Source organism: Miniopterus natalensis, chromosome X (assembly GCF_054644295.1).
Source record: "Miniopterus natalensis isolate mMinNat1 chromosome X, mMinNat1.hap1, whole genome shotgun sequence".
In the NCBI taxonomy this organism is placed as follows: Eukaryota; Metazoa; Chordata; class Mammalia; order Chiroptera; family Miniopteridae; genus Miniopterus; species Miniopterus natalensis.
The window spans coordinates 72,156,151-72,171,633 of NC_142103.1; the positions used below are offsets into that span (position 1 = coordinate 72,156,151).

Here is a 15,483-nt window from a genome sequence, read left to right on the forward strand (position 1 = left end):
TTGATACTCATTTGAAGTAGTTTCGATAAACCTATTCAGCAACTGCTCAATGAACATGTACACGAGTAGTAGATGTACACACAGTAGGTACTCAAATGCATAAGGCAGGGGCTATACACAGTACAATCCATGTACACAGATGTTTGGTAAGTTCACTGTAGGCTCACAAATGTGCAGTGTTTCATATGAGAGGGACTAATAGGTGATAAGTATGCTGCTGCTAAACATCCAATAGTTAAAATATATACACTTAAGCTTATTTTGTAGGAGTACCTGCCACAAATGTGCACACAATAAAAGTGCATACAGAACAGTTGAAAGTGTGTATTAAAATGCTAATCGACAATGACTCTTTGGGGTTAAGAATGGAAGCCCTTTGTGAGGCCTCTACGCATAACCTTGGATGAAATAAATATTTCTTCCTTTCATTGGGTCTGAAGATTCTAAAAATCCATAACCCCCTGAGAAGCCTCCTGCCTGTCTTCCTTCAAAGCACCAAGGGTGTCAACGCGTAGAGCTGGGAGCTCCTTACACCTCCCCCAAACCTGCGGGCTAGCAAGACGGGTCGGTCGCAAAGGCCCACAACCGAAAGACCCAGGAGGAGAGAATGTTGGGGCGGGGCTCCCACCAGGGCTGAGGTCATGGGGGGGGGGCTGCCAGTTTCGGCCTACCGCCCACCAACCCCTGCTCCTCTTCCGGTCTGTCTTCATAATGCGCATGCGCACCACTGGCCTTTAAACGTGCACCGCTGGTCCATCCGGAAAAAGGATCCGGCATTTTAATTACAATTTTGCTCCTCCGCCACTGAGCAGAACTATTTGACCTCAGTCTGAGAGCTACTTTTGAGTTCCCGCTTCCAAATAGGGAACCCACGCCTTCCGATTCTGCTCGATCCTCACTGAGTGAAGGCTTCCTAGGGCTTGGGCTCACATAAGATATACAAGGCTCGGAGGAACACCCCGCGGAGGGATCCGGTTTGTTGTGGTGTGGGAGGGGGGTGGGAGGACGCTGACAAACCAAGATGGCGGCGGCGGCGGTGAAGGCCGCGGCGGTTGGGAGGTAACTGTGGTGGTGAAGGCTGCGGGAGTTGGGAGGCAGCGGCAGAGTTTGGAAGGAACGGAGCAGGATTAAGAGGCGGCAGCATTAGGGTCAGCCTTTGCCTCTCAGAGCTCGGCACTCAACACGCCCCCTTGGCCCCCGGCGGGCGGCGGCCGCCCCGCTTAGGGCCTAGTCTCCGAGCTGTGCCTCGGTTTCATACAGCGGCATCCGCCATGAGCCCTTAAGGGCTGTCCGAGCCCTCCAGTTCTAGGGTCCACCATGGAGCCGGGGTCTGACGACTTTCTGCCGCCGCCGGAGTGCCCGGTGTTCGAACCTAGCTGGGCCGAGTTCCGAGACCCTCTTGGCTACATCGCGAAAATCAGGCCCATCGCGGAGAAGTCCGGCATTTGCAAGATCCGCCCACCCGCGGTAAGGCCGCGGGCCGGTGGTCCCTGACAGAATGGCCGGGGATGAGAAACTAGGGTAGCCGGAGGGGGAGTCATGGGCTCAGGGCAGCTCGAGATGTGGGGAAATGGGGTGGCTGGGACAGCGCGGGTCGGAGAAAGGATGCTGGGGCCAGGGGTCCTCGTGATGTGAGGCCCCCAAGTGACCTGGGCTCAGAAATCCACCCCCACTCCCACCTCCCCTTTCAGAATCATTCCTGGTAAGGGTCCAGACAGGGATGCCTGATGGGCAGGAGAGAGTTTACAGAGAAGCACACGCACAGTCTCTTAGTTACCCCGGACCACCTAGGCCAAGGCTGCACTAAGGCCTTTCTGCCATCTACTGTCATCACTTCTCTTAAGGCAGATGGTTTGTGGTAGTGGGAAGATCACAGCTCTGAAAGGAGAGAGACCTGAGTTCAAAACCCCACTCTGCAGCTTCCCAGCTGTGTGACCTTGGACGAGTAATATAACCTCCCCAAGCCTGTGAAAGGGGTCCAATGAATAGTTATTTCAAAAATTCCATTAAACTAGATAGCGTCTGTGTGTAGTAGGCAGTAGATAAGTGGTAATTATTGTGACTGCGAAGGTGTTTGATGTAGTCATTGGTTTGCTCCTATGTGAGTTGACTCATATTTACTCACACCCTGCCAGGCCAATTCATCTATGATAATATCCTAGCCTGGTAGATCAGTCAGGAAATCAGTCTCACAGGGGATGCTCTATCTGTCTCCCCTGAGGTAGGTTCAGGGAATTGTCCCCTTCTTTTCCTAGTTGGACAGTATCAGTATCTCGGCCTCTCCTGCACATCACCCCTCCCTGCACATCACCCCTCCCCAGACTTGACTTCTGTGTAGAGGCTTGGACCAGTCGGCTTGGGGGTGGGGTATGAGTCCTCAGAGGATCTCTGCTCTGTCCCAGGATGTAGGAGGTCCCAGAGGGTAGGGTATTCTTGGACTCCCAGAAACAGAATGGAACTATGGAAGTCTGTCTCCTTTGGAACACTTGATTCCCAGAGGTCAGCGACAAAGGGCATATCTTTGCTCCTAGGTCTGGCTTCAGGCCAAGAGAAGTCCCCCAAGGGCCAGGATAGTCTGTCATGGAGGAGAAATGATGATATGTGTATTCAGTCATCACTTGGGATTCTAAGGGCAGGAATTGAGTTTGTCTGGAATAGCTTGTTTTTGAGTATGTGTCTGGCTGAAACGGGTTGGGAAGCCTCACTGCCACCTGAGGAGGGCACCGCAGGCCTTCTTGTTCAACTTGGTGCTTTCTGGTGCTCTGCCACAGATCTAGGCTGGTTTCAAATGGATCCTCTGGGAGGTGTTGGGTAAACTAATTTCTTCCTTGTTGGAGCCTGGCCACAGATCTCTGAGGTATCCTTGTCCATGGTGAGGGAGTGGCCGTGGGTAGTGAAAGGTCAGGAAGGCTAGCAGAAAGGAGAAGCGAGAGTCCTGCGCAGCCTCAAGGAAGTAGTGTCTGACATAGGGGGTAGTTGAGGCCTGAATTTCCATTTTTCTATCTTGGATTTATCTGGGAAGCCTGGCCTTGTGCAAGTGTTACCTTCCGGGGGGGGGGGGGGGAGTTAGGAGGGGGAAAAGTGACATGTCCCTAGTGTGTGTGACATGGGGGGGGGGGCATCGTCCTTTGTTATGCTTATCTTCTCAACCTCAACAGTGTATTTCTCTCCAATTCAGGAGACCTGACTCTCTGGTTTTGTTCTGGTTTTTCCTTCTGTACGGCTGCTCCTACGCCAGCTTTAGGCAACTAAGCCTTCAGGCTGGAATTTGAAGCACTCACCCAAGTGGTGCTTGGGCCCAGGGTGGGAACCTGTGTATGGGTGGGTTCTTGGAAATGAAGATTTGCCTGAGGAAGGACGATTTGGGTTCTGAATTGCTAGACAGGTAACTAGTACTCTTGGAGACGTTGGAGGCAAGTGTTGGTACCCTGGAGTAGACCCAGGGGAGCTTGAAAGTGCCCTGCTTCCTGCATCAGGTAGCCAGCCTTTTTAGCACTGTCCTAATAATACTGACATACTGAGTGTTTGGCATATAGGAGTGTGAGACTGAAGGCAGGATGAGGGCGCTCATAGGTTGCAGGAAGAGCCAAGCAGGGAGGTTTGCTGGACCTCCCACGGCTATCTGTTGCACCCACAGCTCCTGCTCTAGGATTTCGGTTCTGCCATTTCCTGTCAGTTTGCTTGATGGTGCTTATTCTTATCTAGAACTCAATTCAGCAGGAAAGAAGGGTGCCTGGAGTTTGGGGTTTGAGCACCTTTCTACCTGGGTTACCTGCACTGAGAGGAATGTCCTATTAATGGGGAGTTTGTCTAGGCTTGAGCTGTAACATTTTAGCCTTTTTTGTGTGTGTGTGTGTGCCTCTGCTTTACTGAGCCCCAAGTGTTTGCTACCTGCTTGGGGACTGGGGGGAGCATGTGTGGATACAAGTATGAATCCTCTGGCCTCTTTTCTAAAAATGTATGTGCAGTAGAGGCCAACAGCTCTTTCTCTTCACTGCCCCCCCCCCCCCCCATATGTATGCATGTGTATATGAACACAGGTAGCCTGGTAGAATGCAAAGAGCTTTGGACTGGCAGTCAGAGTCAGAAAACATGGGTTCTAGTCTTCACTCTACCACTAATTCAGCATGTGATTTTGGAGAAATCACATTTCTTTCCCATTCGTAAAATGAGGGCATTGGTCTAGGCTCCTCTAAGTTTTTTCACCACCCCAGCAGGAGCCAGGGCTTTGGGGTGGAGAAGACTGTATGGGAGGGCATTGGGGAGAGGATTCTCCGTAGCCACTCTTTGGGCAGGACGCAGCAAGCTCCAACTTGGCAGGACAGAGCCTTCCCCAGTTTTATTATCTTTCTCTGACTTCCCTCCTCCTCCCTAAAACCTTCCATTATCAGCCATGATAGTTGGACATCTCTGCCCTCTCAGCCCTGGGGCTTCCTCCCCTGCCTCTTCCTGTACCAGGCAGATTTTTGATAGAGGACCCAAGGAGCCTTCTAGGTGAATGATGGAGGTTCTTGCTCCCTTTTTGTTGCAGTGTCTGTCTCAGGCCCTGTAAACTAAGAGAACAGACATTAAGGCCAAGACCTTTAAATCCTGCCAGAATCAGAGCTGAGGTGGGGTCAGTCTTAGATGTGAAATCTTAATGATGGCACCTTTGAATAACATTTTCATTTGAAAAACAGTTTAATTTTCCATATTGGTCTTGTGAGGGAGCTAGGGCAAGAGTTCATATTCCTGCTTTACAGATACGAAAGCATGTATAGAAAGGTAAAATCCTATAGCCAGTAAGTAGTGGAGCTAGAACATGAACCCAGGTCTTCTGACTTCAGGTCCTGTGTGATTTCCAGTAGTTTCAGACTGTGTGTCCTACGGTACATGTCTGGGGGGCAAAGGGTTAATGTGGGTATAGGGAGAGTTTGGGGTCAACTGTTTTGGGTCCCATCTCTATTTCTTGAAATCCTAGCACATTGTACTGTTGGGAGGGACTTGGGAGAAGTTTCCCAGGGCCTGTGCATAGGGCATTAGATGTGAACTTGAGGGGCTGCTACGGCCTTGTTGTGAGTTCTATATGTGGTGGTGTGGGTCGGGTGTTTGCCAGGTTAAAAGGCATCTAAGGGTCTGGGAAGGTGTGGATGGGGTATTGAGCTGCTTTTGGTGCCCTCTGGTCTTGCACTATGCTCGAATAACCCAACTCCCTTTCCCCTTTGTACCTCCTCAGGACTGGCAGCCACCCTTTGCTGTAGAGGTCGACAACTTCAGATTTACTCCTCGAATCCAGAGGCTGAATGAACTAGAGGTGAGAAGACTAAGAGCTGGTGGCAGGATTGGGAGAATGGATACCTGAGCTCTGGCCCCTCTTCCCTCATTCCTTCTCTAAGATACTTTACTGACTAGGCCTTTATTCTCTCTTCTCTGAAGTTACATGGAGGGCATGGAGGAAGCTTTAGGGCTCTGAATATAACCAAGAACATGAGCATTTAGCATTTCTGATCTGATGGTCCAAAGTCTGAGGATATCCCTTTCCCATAAAGGTTTACTACTGCTGAAGTTCCCCTGTCAACTAACCTACCCTATGTGGCTCAACAGAAGGGAAGTATGGAGCTGGCTGAATGTGGCCTCAGTATCCAATTCTTCCACCTCCCTGTGCTTCCTATCTTCCTTCCATGGTGCTTGATGATGCAAATGTGTGGGAGCAACACAAAAACTTATCTGTGTGGCGGCTGGAATGGTTACAAATTTGGGCAGTGTGTCAGACAGATAGTCTTCCCTCTCCCTTTTGTTCTGTACAGGAAGTCCAGGCCCTTTGCATGGGTAGGTGAGGTTTTCTACTGAGGGCTTGAGACTGTCCTGGGGTAAATGAGAATGGGTACCCTGAAGCCAGTTCCAGGTAAGATCCTGGAGTTTCCCAGGGAAGGTGGAGATTAGAAGTATGCTACCACCCCCCTCCCTCATTATTATGTGTCCACAGGCCTTTCTAAATGTCCTGGGGGGATATTAGACCCAACCGAATACCCATGACCTAAAAGCTTACTTGTTTCCTAGACCTTAGTTCCTCAACCTTGGCACTATTGACATTTTGGCCCAGATCATTTTTTGTCGTGGGAGGGCTGTCCTATGCATTGCAAGATGTTTATCAGCACCCCTGGCTTCTACCCATTGATGCCAGTAGTACCCTTTCCCAGTTGCAGCAACCAAAAATATCTCCAGGCATTGCTACATGTCCTTGGGGGCAGAATTGCCTTTCATTGAGAACTAGTGCTCTAGGATCAGTCTTGGTGCTGTTCAGATCAGGGCAAAAATCATCTCTTGTAAGGGTACAAATTTCTTAGAGAAATGGATCTGACAGATCTGTGGGGGTACAGCTAGGGCAAGGTATTGCCTAATATGGGATGGGCAGGTTTTCTAAAAAGGTAGTGCTGGCTAATGAGGGGGAGGAGCAAGGATGAGGCCAAGGTTGGAAAGCTAAGGGGTTGAGCTGGAGGGAGTAGAGTTCCTGACCCCTTAGGGGTTCTGACATCTGAGGAGCCATACGTTGTTTCTCTCTACAAATATTTCGTAGTTTTCCTCATTTATGAAATAGACCTGTCCCTGTTCCCCCCTAATAGGATCAGAGCAAGGTAGTAAATAGTAGTGACTTATCTAGGTCTCCCTAGAATCACGCCCTCTGACCAGGGTGAGGTGTTCTATAGACTTGCATCATGCTTTATTCCTTGGATCTTTGGCCCATATCCAGTCCTGGGTTGGCCAGGTGCCAGCGCTGCTTTGGTATACCATATCGTAGCTCTTCAGGCCATTCTGTCACTAACATGCACTCTCACCCTTCGGCTGCCATGGAACAAGTTTCATGGTACATAAGGAGATGAATGTGCTCTTTTGGAGCCTTCATTCTCTGAAACATGCCTAGAGCTTTAGATGAAATTCTGGAGTTTCCAGAGGGCCTCATTGTTCCTCTCATAAGTCCACCCTTCTGGGGTAAGTGGACTGGGCACTTATTTTATTTCCCTTTTATAATTAGAAAATAGGGATCCAGAGAGTAAAATTGATTTGCTTGAGGCTGTTCAGCATATCAGTAGCAGAGGAAAAGCTGAAATTTATTATTTGACATTCAGATCTATCTCTCTTTTAGTAAATTTGACATTACAATGTCATTGTGTAAGTTTCAAGTAACACAGCATATTAGTTTGATACATTTATGTATTATAATGTGATTGCTGATGTAGCAGTATTTATCACATTACATATTGTAGTGTTATATCATTATACTGACATTCTGATCTCTTGGTACCTGCTGTGTGACTTTTGAGGAAACCAGTTCTCTGTAAAAGAGATGATACTTATCCAGCCCTGTCAGGGAGATTGAGAAAAGGAGTATATGTAAAGCTTTGGCTCTTGTGACCTGACCCTCTCCATTTTGGGACCTTGGGCTTGTCCTGTTGACCAGAAGGTGGCAGAGATGAGAGGTAGGCTAACCACTGCTTAGAGTTGGAGATCCATTTTGTTGGGAAAGGCCCTGGATAGTGGGCCACTTTGTACCCTTCCTCCTCCCCTAAGATTAGGCCAGAAGACAGGAGTTGAGTAGAAGGGTCAGCCTCAGTCATTTCTTTTCCAGGCCCAGACGAGAGTGAAATTGAACTACTTGGACCAGATTGCCAAATTCTGGGAAATCCAGGGCTCCTCCTTAAAGATTCCTAATGTCGAGCGGCGGATCTTGGACCTCTACAGCCTCAGCAAAGTAAGAACAGATTTTTCTCAAACCCCTCCTCACCCTACACCTTAATATCCTTGGTATTCTGGGCACTCTTTTGGTTTGGATATTGGATCTCTAGGCTGCAGTGGAAGGGGGACAGCCTAGTAGCACACATCAGAACTTCTGGGCATGTCTTGCTGCAGTTTGAGTCTTCGTGGTGGTGGTAGGAGGAGAGGGTAGACCCAAGTGCAGTGAGGGGCTGGAGTTGTCCTCATTGCCCTTCCTGCAGGCCTACTCCCTCATGTACATACATACACACAGCGCATCCACGTCCCTTCCTGCTTGTCCTTGCAGATCGTGGTGGAGGAAGGTGGCTATGAAGCCATCTGCAAGGACCGTCGGTGGGCCCGGGTGGCCCAGCGCCTCAACTACCCACCAGGCAAAAACATTGGCTCCCTGCTACGCTCCCACTATGAACGCATCGTTTACCCCTATGAGATGTACCAGTCTGGAGCCAACCTGGTGGTAAGGATGCCAGCCCGGGGTGGAAGGAGGCTTCCCCACCCCAGACACAGATTTTCACACTTGCTCTTAATGAAACTGGTTCAGTGGACTAGAGTCCTGGAATCTAGACTCCACCTTTTTCTAGCGGTGCACATTCTCTTTCCACACTGCCCAGGGTCAGAGGTCCTGCAGTTATCCGCAGGGCCAGTGTACTATCTGTTATGCGACAAGGTTTTAACTTGATTAGAGGAATTCAGAGGAAGGAGAGATCTTTTGGGCTCGAGAGGTCTGGGAAGAGATGGAGTCTGATTTAGTTGGGGAGATGGTTGTGGGGAGGTGGTTGGAAGGAGGAACGGTATAAGCAAAGGAAGGAGAATTCCCAAAGTGTATGCTGGTGTCAATGGTAAAGATCAGTTGAGCAGGGCCTATTGGTGTGGGTCACGGAGGTGCAACCACAGCTTTGGTTGCCACTGGGTGAGGGTAGAGGAAGTCCTTGCTGTTGGGGACTAGGACTCCATGCCCTGACCTCTATCCCTTACTTCTTCCCAGCAGTGCAACACACGTCCATTTGATAATGAGGAGAAGGACAAGGAGTACAAACCACACAGCATCCCCCTTCGGCAGTCTGTGCAGCCTTCCAAGTTCAACAGCTACGGCCGGCGGGCCAAGAGACTACAACCTGATGTGAGTATTTCCCTTCTGACTCAGGGCTTTGGAATGGAGAGAGTCCTCTCCCTCCCTCTGGCCAAGGCTCTGTTACCCGTTCCACTCTTCCTTCTCTCAGTTCTCTAGTTCTGAATAGTAGTGTGCCTCTCTGAAGTCACTCTTGCTCTTCCCTTCACTCTCCACTGAGCTTCCGAGTTGGGTCTTGATCTGTTTATACAGTATCTTTTCTATAGCTGATCTTCTCGCCTGCCTTGTTTTTTTCCTGACTCACTCTGCTTATAGGGACAAAACTCTTCTTTCTCCTTTTACCTGTATCCTAGCTTCAGGCAGAAGCTTATATGCCAGGCATTCTTCTAGGTGCTGGGAATATGACAACAAGATAGACACTGTCCCTGGACTCATCAAAGCATGTAGTTTAGCAGATCATTAGTCACTGCCATTTATTGGTAGTGCTAAACACTGATAGATTTCTTTATTTATGTAACCCCCAAACCTTCTTGTAACTTTAAGGTAAGAGTTAATATTCTCAATTTTAGAGTTGAGAAAATTGGGATCCTGTCTTAATTCATTTCCAAGAGAGGGCTGAGGAGAGAGCTCACTTACTCCCTGTCTCCAAAAAGCACCTCTGAATTCTTGTCCTGGCCCACCCATGCTTCAGCCCCTGGCAGTAGCTCAGTACTCTAAGCTATTGTTCTTTTAGGACAGGGCAATCTGCCCCAGTAGCAGTCTTGATTCATTTCCTTCTTTCTTTCAGCCTGAACCCACAGAGGAAGACATTGAAAAGAATCCGGAGCTGAAGAAGCTACAGATCTATGGGGCAGGCCCCAAGATGATGGGCCTAGGCCTCATGGCCAAGGATAAGACTCTGCGGAAGAAAGGTGAGTCTTGAAAGGCTGGGACAGTGTGAAGGATCGCCTCACCTGGAGATAGGAGGCAAGGCCCTAATTGTTCCAGACCTGTGCTTTAGAGCTGTTCTGCTTTCTCCCAGATAAGGAAGGGCCTGAGTGTCCCCCCACCGTAGTGGTGAAGGAGGACTCAGGTGGGGACATGAAGGTGGAGTCAACATCACCCAAGGCCTTCCTGGAGAGCAAGGAGGAGCTGAGTCACAGCCCAGAGCCCTGTACCAAGATGACCATGAGGCTGCGGAGGAACCACAGCAATGCCCAGTTTGTAAGGACCCAGTCCTGACTTCATAATGCTTTGCTTCTTATGCCTTCAGCAAGCATTTCCCCAGCATGGCACAGGACCTGATTGCATTAAGCTGAAAAGTGGGCCTGGTGGGCCCTGCCCTCAGGTAGCTTATTTAATTGGGGAAACAAGATGAACTGACATAGAACAGAGAACAAGAAAGGGTGATCAAATACTATCAACATGAAGTGCAGCAGGGGTCCACAGAAGGAGACTCCATCTCCATTGTTTCAGGATAAAGGCTAAGCTTCCAGTCCCTGCTGCTGTCTAGCCTCATTCCCCAACACCGCCCCCTCACACTGAACTACTTGTAGGTGTGTTCGTTTTTTTCCCCTGACACACCATGTTCTTTCCTTCCCCATCCTTTGCACATGCTGTTTCTTCTGCCTGGAAGAGTTTCCTATGCACTCTGCCCCATTGCAGTTTGCTCTCAGGTTTCGGTTTCAGGTGTTACCTTTTCAGTGAAGTCCTTAAGACTGTCTCTCCTTGTGTCCAGCTGATTCGAGTGCTTTCTTCTCTAAGCTTTCACAGTACCCTTTATAGGCCACTCTTGGGAGTTTCTGCACTGCCCTTTATTATTATTTTTTAATGCGTCTATTGATTTCAGAGAGGAAGGGAGAGGGGAAGAGAGAGATAGAAACATCAATGATGAGAGAATCATTGATTGACTGACTGCCTCCTGTAGGCCCCCTGCTGGGAATCGAGCCTGCAACCCAGGCATGTGCCCTGACTGGGAATTGAACCTTGATCTCCTGGATCATAGGTCAGTGCTCAACCTCTGAGCCATGCTGGTCGGGCTACACTGCCCTTTAATTTTTATGAACCTGTGTCTCTGGAGTACTGTATGCCTCTAGAAGGCAGATGCCATGTCATATTTCTCACTGTCCTGCAGAGTCCTTCCTACTGTAGAACATACAAGTATTCCGTAAGTGTTTGTTGAATGAATAAAAGGGGGGAGTTCAAGATAGAATGATAAAGACTGCTTTCACAACTCTACCAGTGTGTCGGGAGATGTTGAGTGTATGCAATTAAACTCTAGACCTAGCATGACTAGCCTGTACAGGGCCATGAATGGTCCAGCTAACAAGCACTGTGGCTTTCTCATGGAGAGCTCTGTGGACCTGGGTCCTTTCTGGAGGAGTCTTCTGTGTGAAGGCTGGACAGGGCTTAGGTGGATGAACTGTTTCCTCCCTCCCCTGGCAGATTGAGTCATATGTATGTCGGATGTGTTCCCGAGGGGATGAGGACGACAAACTCCTGCTATGTGATGGCTGTGATGACAACTACCACATCTTTTGCCTGCTGCCGCCTCTGCCTGAGATTCCCAAGGGTGTGTGGCGGTGCCCAAAGTGTGTCATGGCGGTAAGGCCTTCCCAGCCGTAGTCCATATCTGTCTCATAGGGTATCCTTGCTTTCCTTCATCTGGCTTTATTGTGAGCAGCTTCCTGGCTCAGCCACAGTCTTATGTTTTGGGTCCCTGGGGTGGGGCTGGGCTCTGCAGAACTCTGGGACAAAAAGGAGGAGGAGACTCAGCCTTTGCTTGTGTCCTCTGGGAGCTCTTAGACCACTTGGGGAGGTAAGAGTCCTGATTAGACACACTGTATGCAATGGCGTATAATCAAATGCTAAATTATGTTTTAGAAACTCGGCGTAGAAGTTCTAAGGAGAAGAAAATGACTAAGGGTAGATGTTGGGATTGACATTTGGAGGACAGGAATATGAAGAAAAAATTGTTCTTTTTATTTCCAAGTTTTTTATTACTTGTTTTTTAAGAAAGCTTGGAAAATAGACAAATTACCTATCATTTCACCACCTAGAGACAGCCATTGTTAATAGTCTGGTATATTTTCTTCTCATCTTTTTGTTGTTGCATTGGGGATCTTACTGTATATTTTCATTTGTCACTTTGTAATCATTTTTCTATACTATTAAATTTATTCATGGGTATAATTTGTTTTTCTTATAGGGGGTCCATCATATGGGTAATAATGTTTGTGTCCTTCTGTTGTGATAATGGAATTGGTTTGCGGTGATGTAGACTCACTAGAAAAGGTGGGCAGGAATTCTAGACTGGGGAATGGAGGACATGCGGAAGCAAGGGTATAGGGGGAGAATGTACCTAGTGCAAGAGGGGCAGTAACGAGAGCAGCTGAAGCAGCAGTAAAGGCTAAGTGGCCTGGAAAGTCCTCCAGGTCTGTTCCATGAGCTTCCTATCTTCATCCAAATTCTCGGTGCTCATTTACATTTCTCTCTGGTTTTCTGGAGAGCAGATGTTGATAATCTATCCTTATCGTAGGGACTCAGCTGTGGTCGTAGACTAGGTGTGTATGTGCGCGCGCGCGCACACACACACACACACACGTGCGTAGAGATGAGGAAAGAGACCAGGGCAGTGCATAATGAATGGCCTTGGTAGTGGTGGAGATTCCTTTGGGGAGGAGTTTGGACACAAACAGTATCATAGACGGCAAAGACTGTCAGCTCTGCTTGGCTCTCTAAGTGATTGTGGGCCAGTGGACCAGATTGACATTTATTTTTCAGGCATGTAAAGAGTGTGTGTCTGACTCTGGGGTACATACACCTCTCATCTAAAACCATGACTGTAGGTACAAAGTGAGGTCGACCCGCATCCAGTCTTTGAGACAATCTAAGGAACAGGAACAATGTAGAGTTTGGCACTAAAAAATTGGTGCCTTTGTTTCCCATCCTCCACGCTACTAGAATATTCACTGCTGGTTTCCCAGGCCTGTAGTTCTAGTCTGGGCATAAAAAAAGCTTCCCTAAGCACCCTGTGCAGAAGAGCATAGGATAGCATATTTAAGTCAGGGTCCATGGTTTAGATCAGGAGCAGGGAACCTTTTTTCTGCCAAGGGCCATTTGGATATTTATAACATCATTTATGGGCCATACAAAATTATCAACTTAAAAATTAGCTATGAAAAAAACTCCTAGATTTATTGAATTTTGAGTCCTGCCTGTGGTTGCCTTGGCAGGGCCAGACCAAATGATTTTGCGGCTGTATTCGGCCTGCGAGTGAGCATTCCCCACCCCTGGTTTAGCTTGTAAAGTCCTACAGGAAGAAAAGAACAGAAGCCTGTGGAAAGAGTGAGGTGGGAAATGAAGAGGCTAAGCTGAAGTGCTAGGAGAAAAGGTGGAGCTATTAAATGAGGCCTGCCTTGGGAACCTTGAGTGCAGACCTAGGGCTACTTTCCCTCCCTACTCCTACCCATATTCCAGCTCCGATTTTGAGGCTTCTCCACCTCTTTGCCTCTGCCTTGGTGACATGTTCTCCTTTGGGTTTCAGGAGTGTAAGCGCCCCCCCGAAGCCTTTGGCTTTGAGCAGGCTACCCGGGAATACACTCTGCAGAGCTTTGGCGAGATGGCCGACTCCTTTAAAGCCGATTACTTCAACATGCCCGTGCACGTAGGTGATGGAGGGCTGGGGTAGTGTCAGGGCTAGGGTCATAGGTGTTGGTGTCTGAGAGTCTTAGCTCTCCTGGGTCAGTGGGGCTAGGTTATGATGGGCCACAGTCATTTGCTACCCCTGTTCTCCAGATGGTGCCCACAGAACTTGTGGAGAAGGAGTTCTGGCGGCTAGTGAATAGCATTGAGGAAGATGTGACGGTTGAGTATGGGGCTGACATCCATTCCAAAGAATTTGGCAGCGGTTTCCCTGTCAGCGACAATAAGCGTCACCTAACCCCTGAGGAGGAGGTGAGTGGATGATTCATTGTTATACGTCAGCTCTGTGACCTTAGGCAAGTCATTCAGTGTCTGAAAGACTCACTGGCTATGTGGGGCTTAGGTTAGACGATACATGTGTAAAGAACAGCCTGGTATTGGCATGGCATCTCTAGTCATGAGATTGGCTATTTCCTTGTCTGTAGAATGGGGATAGTATCTAACTTACAAATTTGTGATAAGAATTAAATGAGAAGATGTGTGAAATGCCTAGCAGGGTGCCTGACTTGTTCATAAAACGTTCAGGGACAGAAAAAAGTGAGGGCCCAAGCCTGCCTCAAGGGAAGGGTGCATTTTGCTTCAGAGCAGAGGTTTTTAACTTGCAGGTATTTTGGTGGGTGGATATATCTGTCAACCTCCCTGAAATTGAATTGAATTGAATCGAATCAAAATTTTATGCGTATGCATTTTGCGGGGAGAATACCTATACTATTTCTTAGATGTTTCAGAAAGGTCTGTGATCTCAAAATTAACATTCTCTGGGCTCAAGATCTCAGTTCCTTATTATAACCCTCATCCCCTTTCCACAAATATTTGACCTGGCAGGAGTATGCTACCAGTGGCTGGAACCTGAATGTGATGCCAGTATTGGAGCAGTCCGTACTGTGCCACATCAATGCTGATATCTCTGGCATGAAGGTGCCCTGGCTCTACGTAGGGATGGTCTTCTCAGCCTTTTGCTGGCACATTGAGGATCACTGGAGTTACTCCATTAACTACCTCCACTGGTGAGTTGGGGCCCTGGGGAGCTAGGAAAGCAGAGCGGACTCCCTGAGGACCACAGGTGTGACCATTCTATATGTCCCCTTTCCACTTGGACAGGGGTGAACCGAAGACATGGTATGGGGTACCCTCGCTTGCAGCAGAACATTTGGAGGAGGTAATGAAGAAGCTGACACCTGAGCTGTTTGATAGCCAGCCTGACCTCCTGCACCAGCTTGTCACCCTCATGAATCCCAATACCCTCATGTCCCATGGCGTGCCGGTGAGTGCCCAGGAAACAGGGAAATGGGTAGGAATGACTTAGTGATGTCCTTTGTAGTGGTGGTGGCCATTGTCTGGAATCTACCCCTCCACCTTTCTTATTCCTGTTGGGTTATCAGTTTGATATCTCTAATAGAGACCCAAAATAATAGTGGTTAGAGATACAATGTGATGGTGAGCCTTCTGGGCTGCATGTTTGAGGGCAATACCTTAGGGATAGCTTATCACATCATATCTACATTCCAGCAGTGCAAGAGGGAAATTGGGGAAGAACAGGGCAAGACAAGTCTCTTTACTTTTAAGGGCAGACGTCATTTCCTGTTAGTCACAACTTAGTCACATGGCCACATTTAGCTGCAGGGAAAACTGGGAAATGTGTTTTTGTTCTGGATGGTTATGTACCAGCTACAATTTGGAGGTCATGTTATTATGAAAGAAAGTGAAAGAATATCAGGGAGCAATTAGCAGTTCTCTGCCATACTTTCCATACCGTAACCCTTGGAGCAGTCTTTTTACTTATTTAACAGGTCTGAAGTTCAATCGTGGTAATTATTTTGCAATATATAAGTCTATCAAATCAATATGTTATACATTTTAAATTTACATGATGTTTTATATCTCAATAAAGCCTGGGGAAGGGGCGGGTAACCTTAAAAAAAAAGTACTAATATCTTTCAACATTTTGAAAAAAAGTTGAACACAGAGTCCTGGCTTAT

The 15,483-nt window shown here is 48.1% G+C and overlaps 1 protein-coding gene across 1 annotated transcript in view; it reads left to right on the forward strand.

Annotated features, from left to right (window-relative positions):
• Positions 1-1,080: 1,080 nt before the first annotated feature.
• The window catches only part of KDM5C (lysine demethylase 5C), a 32,334-nt gene continuing 17,931 nt past the window's right edge, over positions 1,081-15,483 (forward strand). Inside the window, 12 exon segments of the mRNA XM_016219649.2 lie at positions 1,081-1,467; positions 5,216-5,293; positions 7,607-7,729; positions 8,039-8,209; positions 8,738-8,872; positions 9,609-9,732; positions 9,843-10,024; positions 11,246-11,404; positions 13,347-13,466; positions 13,598-13,756; positions 14,330-14,511; positions 14,606-14,768. Of these exon segments, the coding sequence (XP_016075135.1) occupies positions 1,318-1,467; positions 5,216-5,293; positions 7,607-7,729; positions 8,039-8,209; positions 8,738-8,872; positions 9,609-9,732; positions 9,843-10,024; positions 11,246-11,404; positions 13,347-13,466; positions 13,598-13,756; positions 14,330-14,511; positions 14,606-14,768 (1,746 nt within the window). The 5' untranslated portion in view covers positions 1,081-1,317.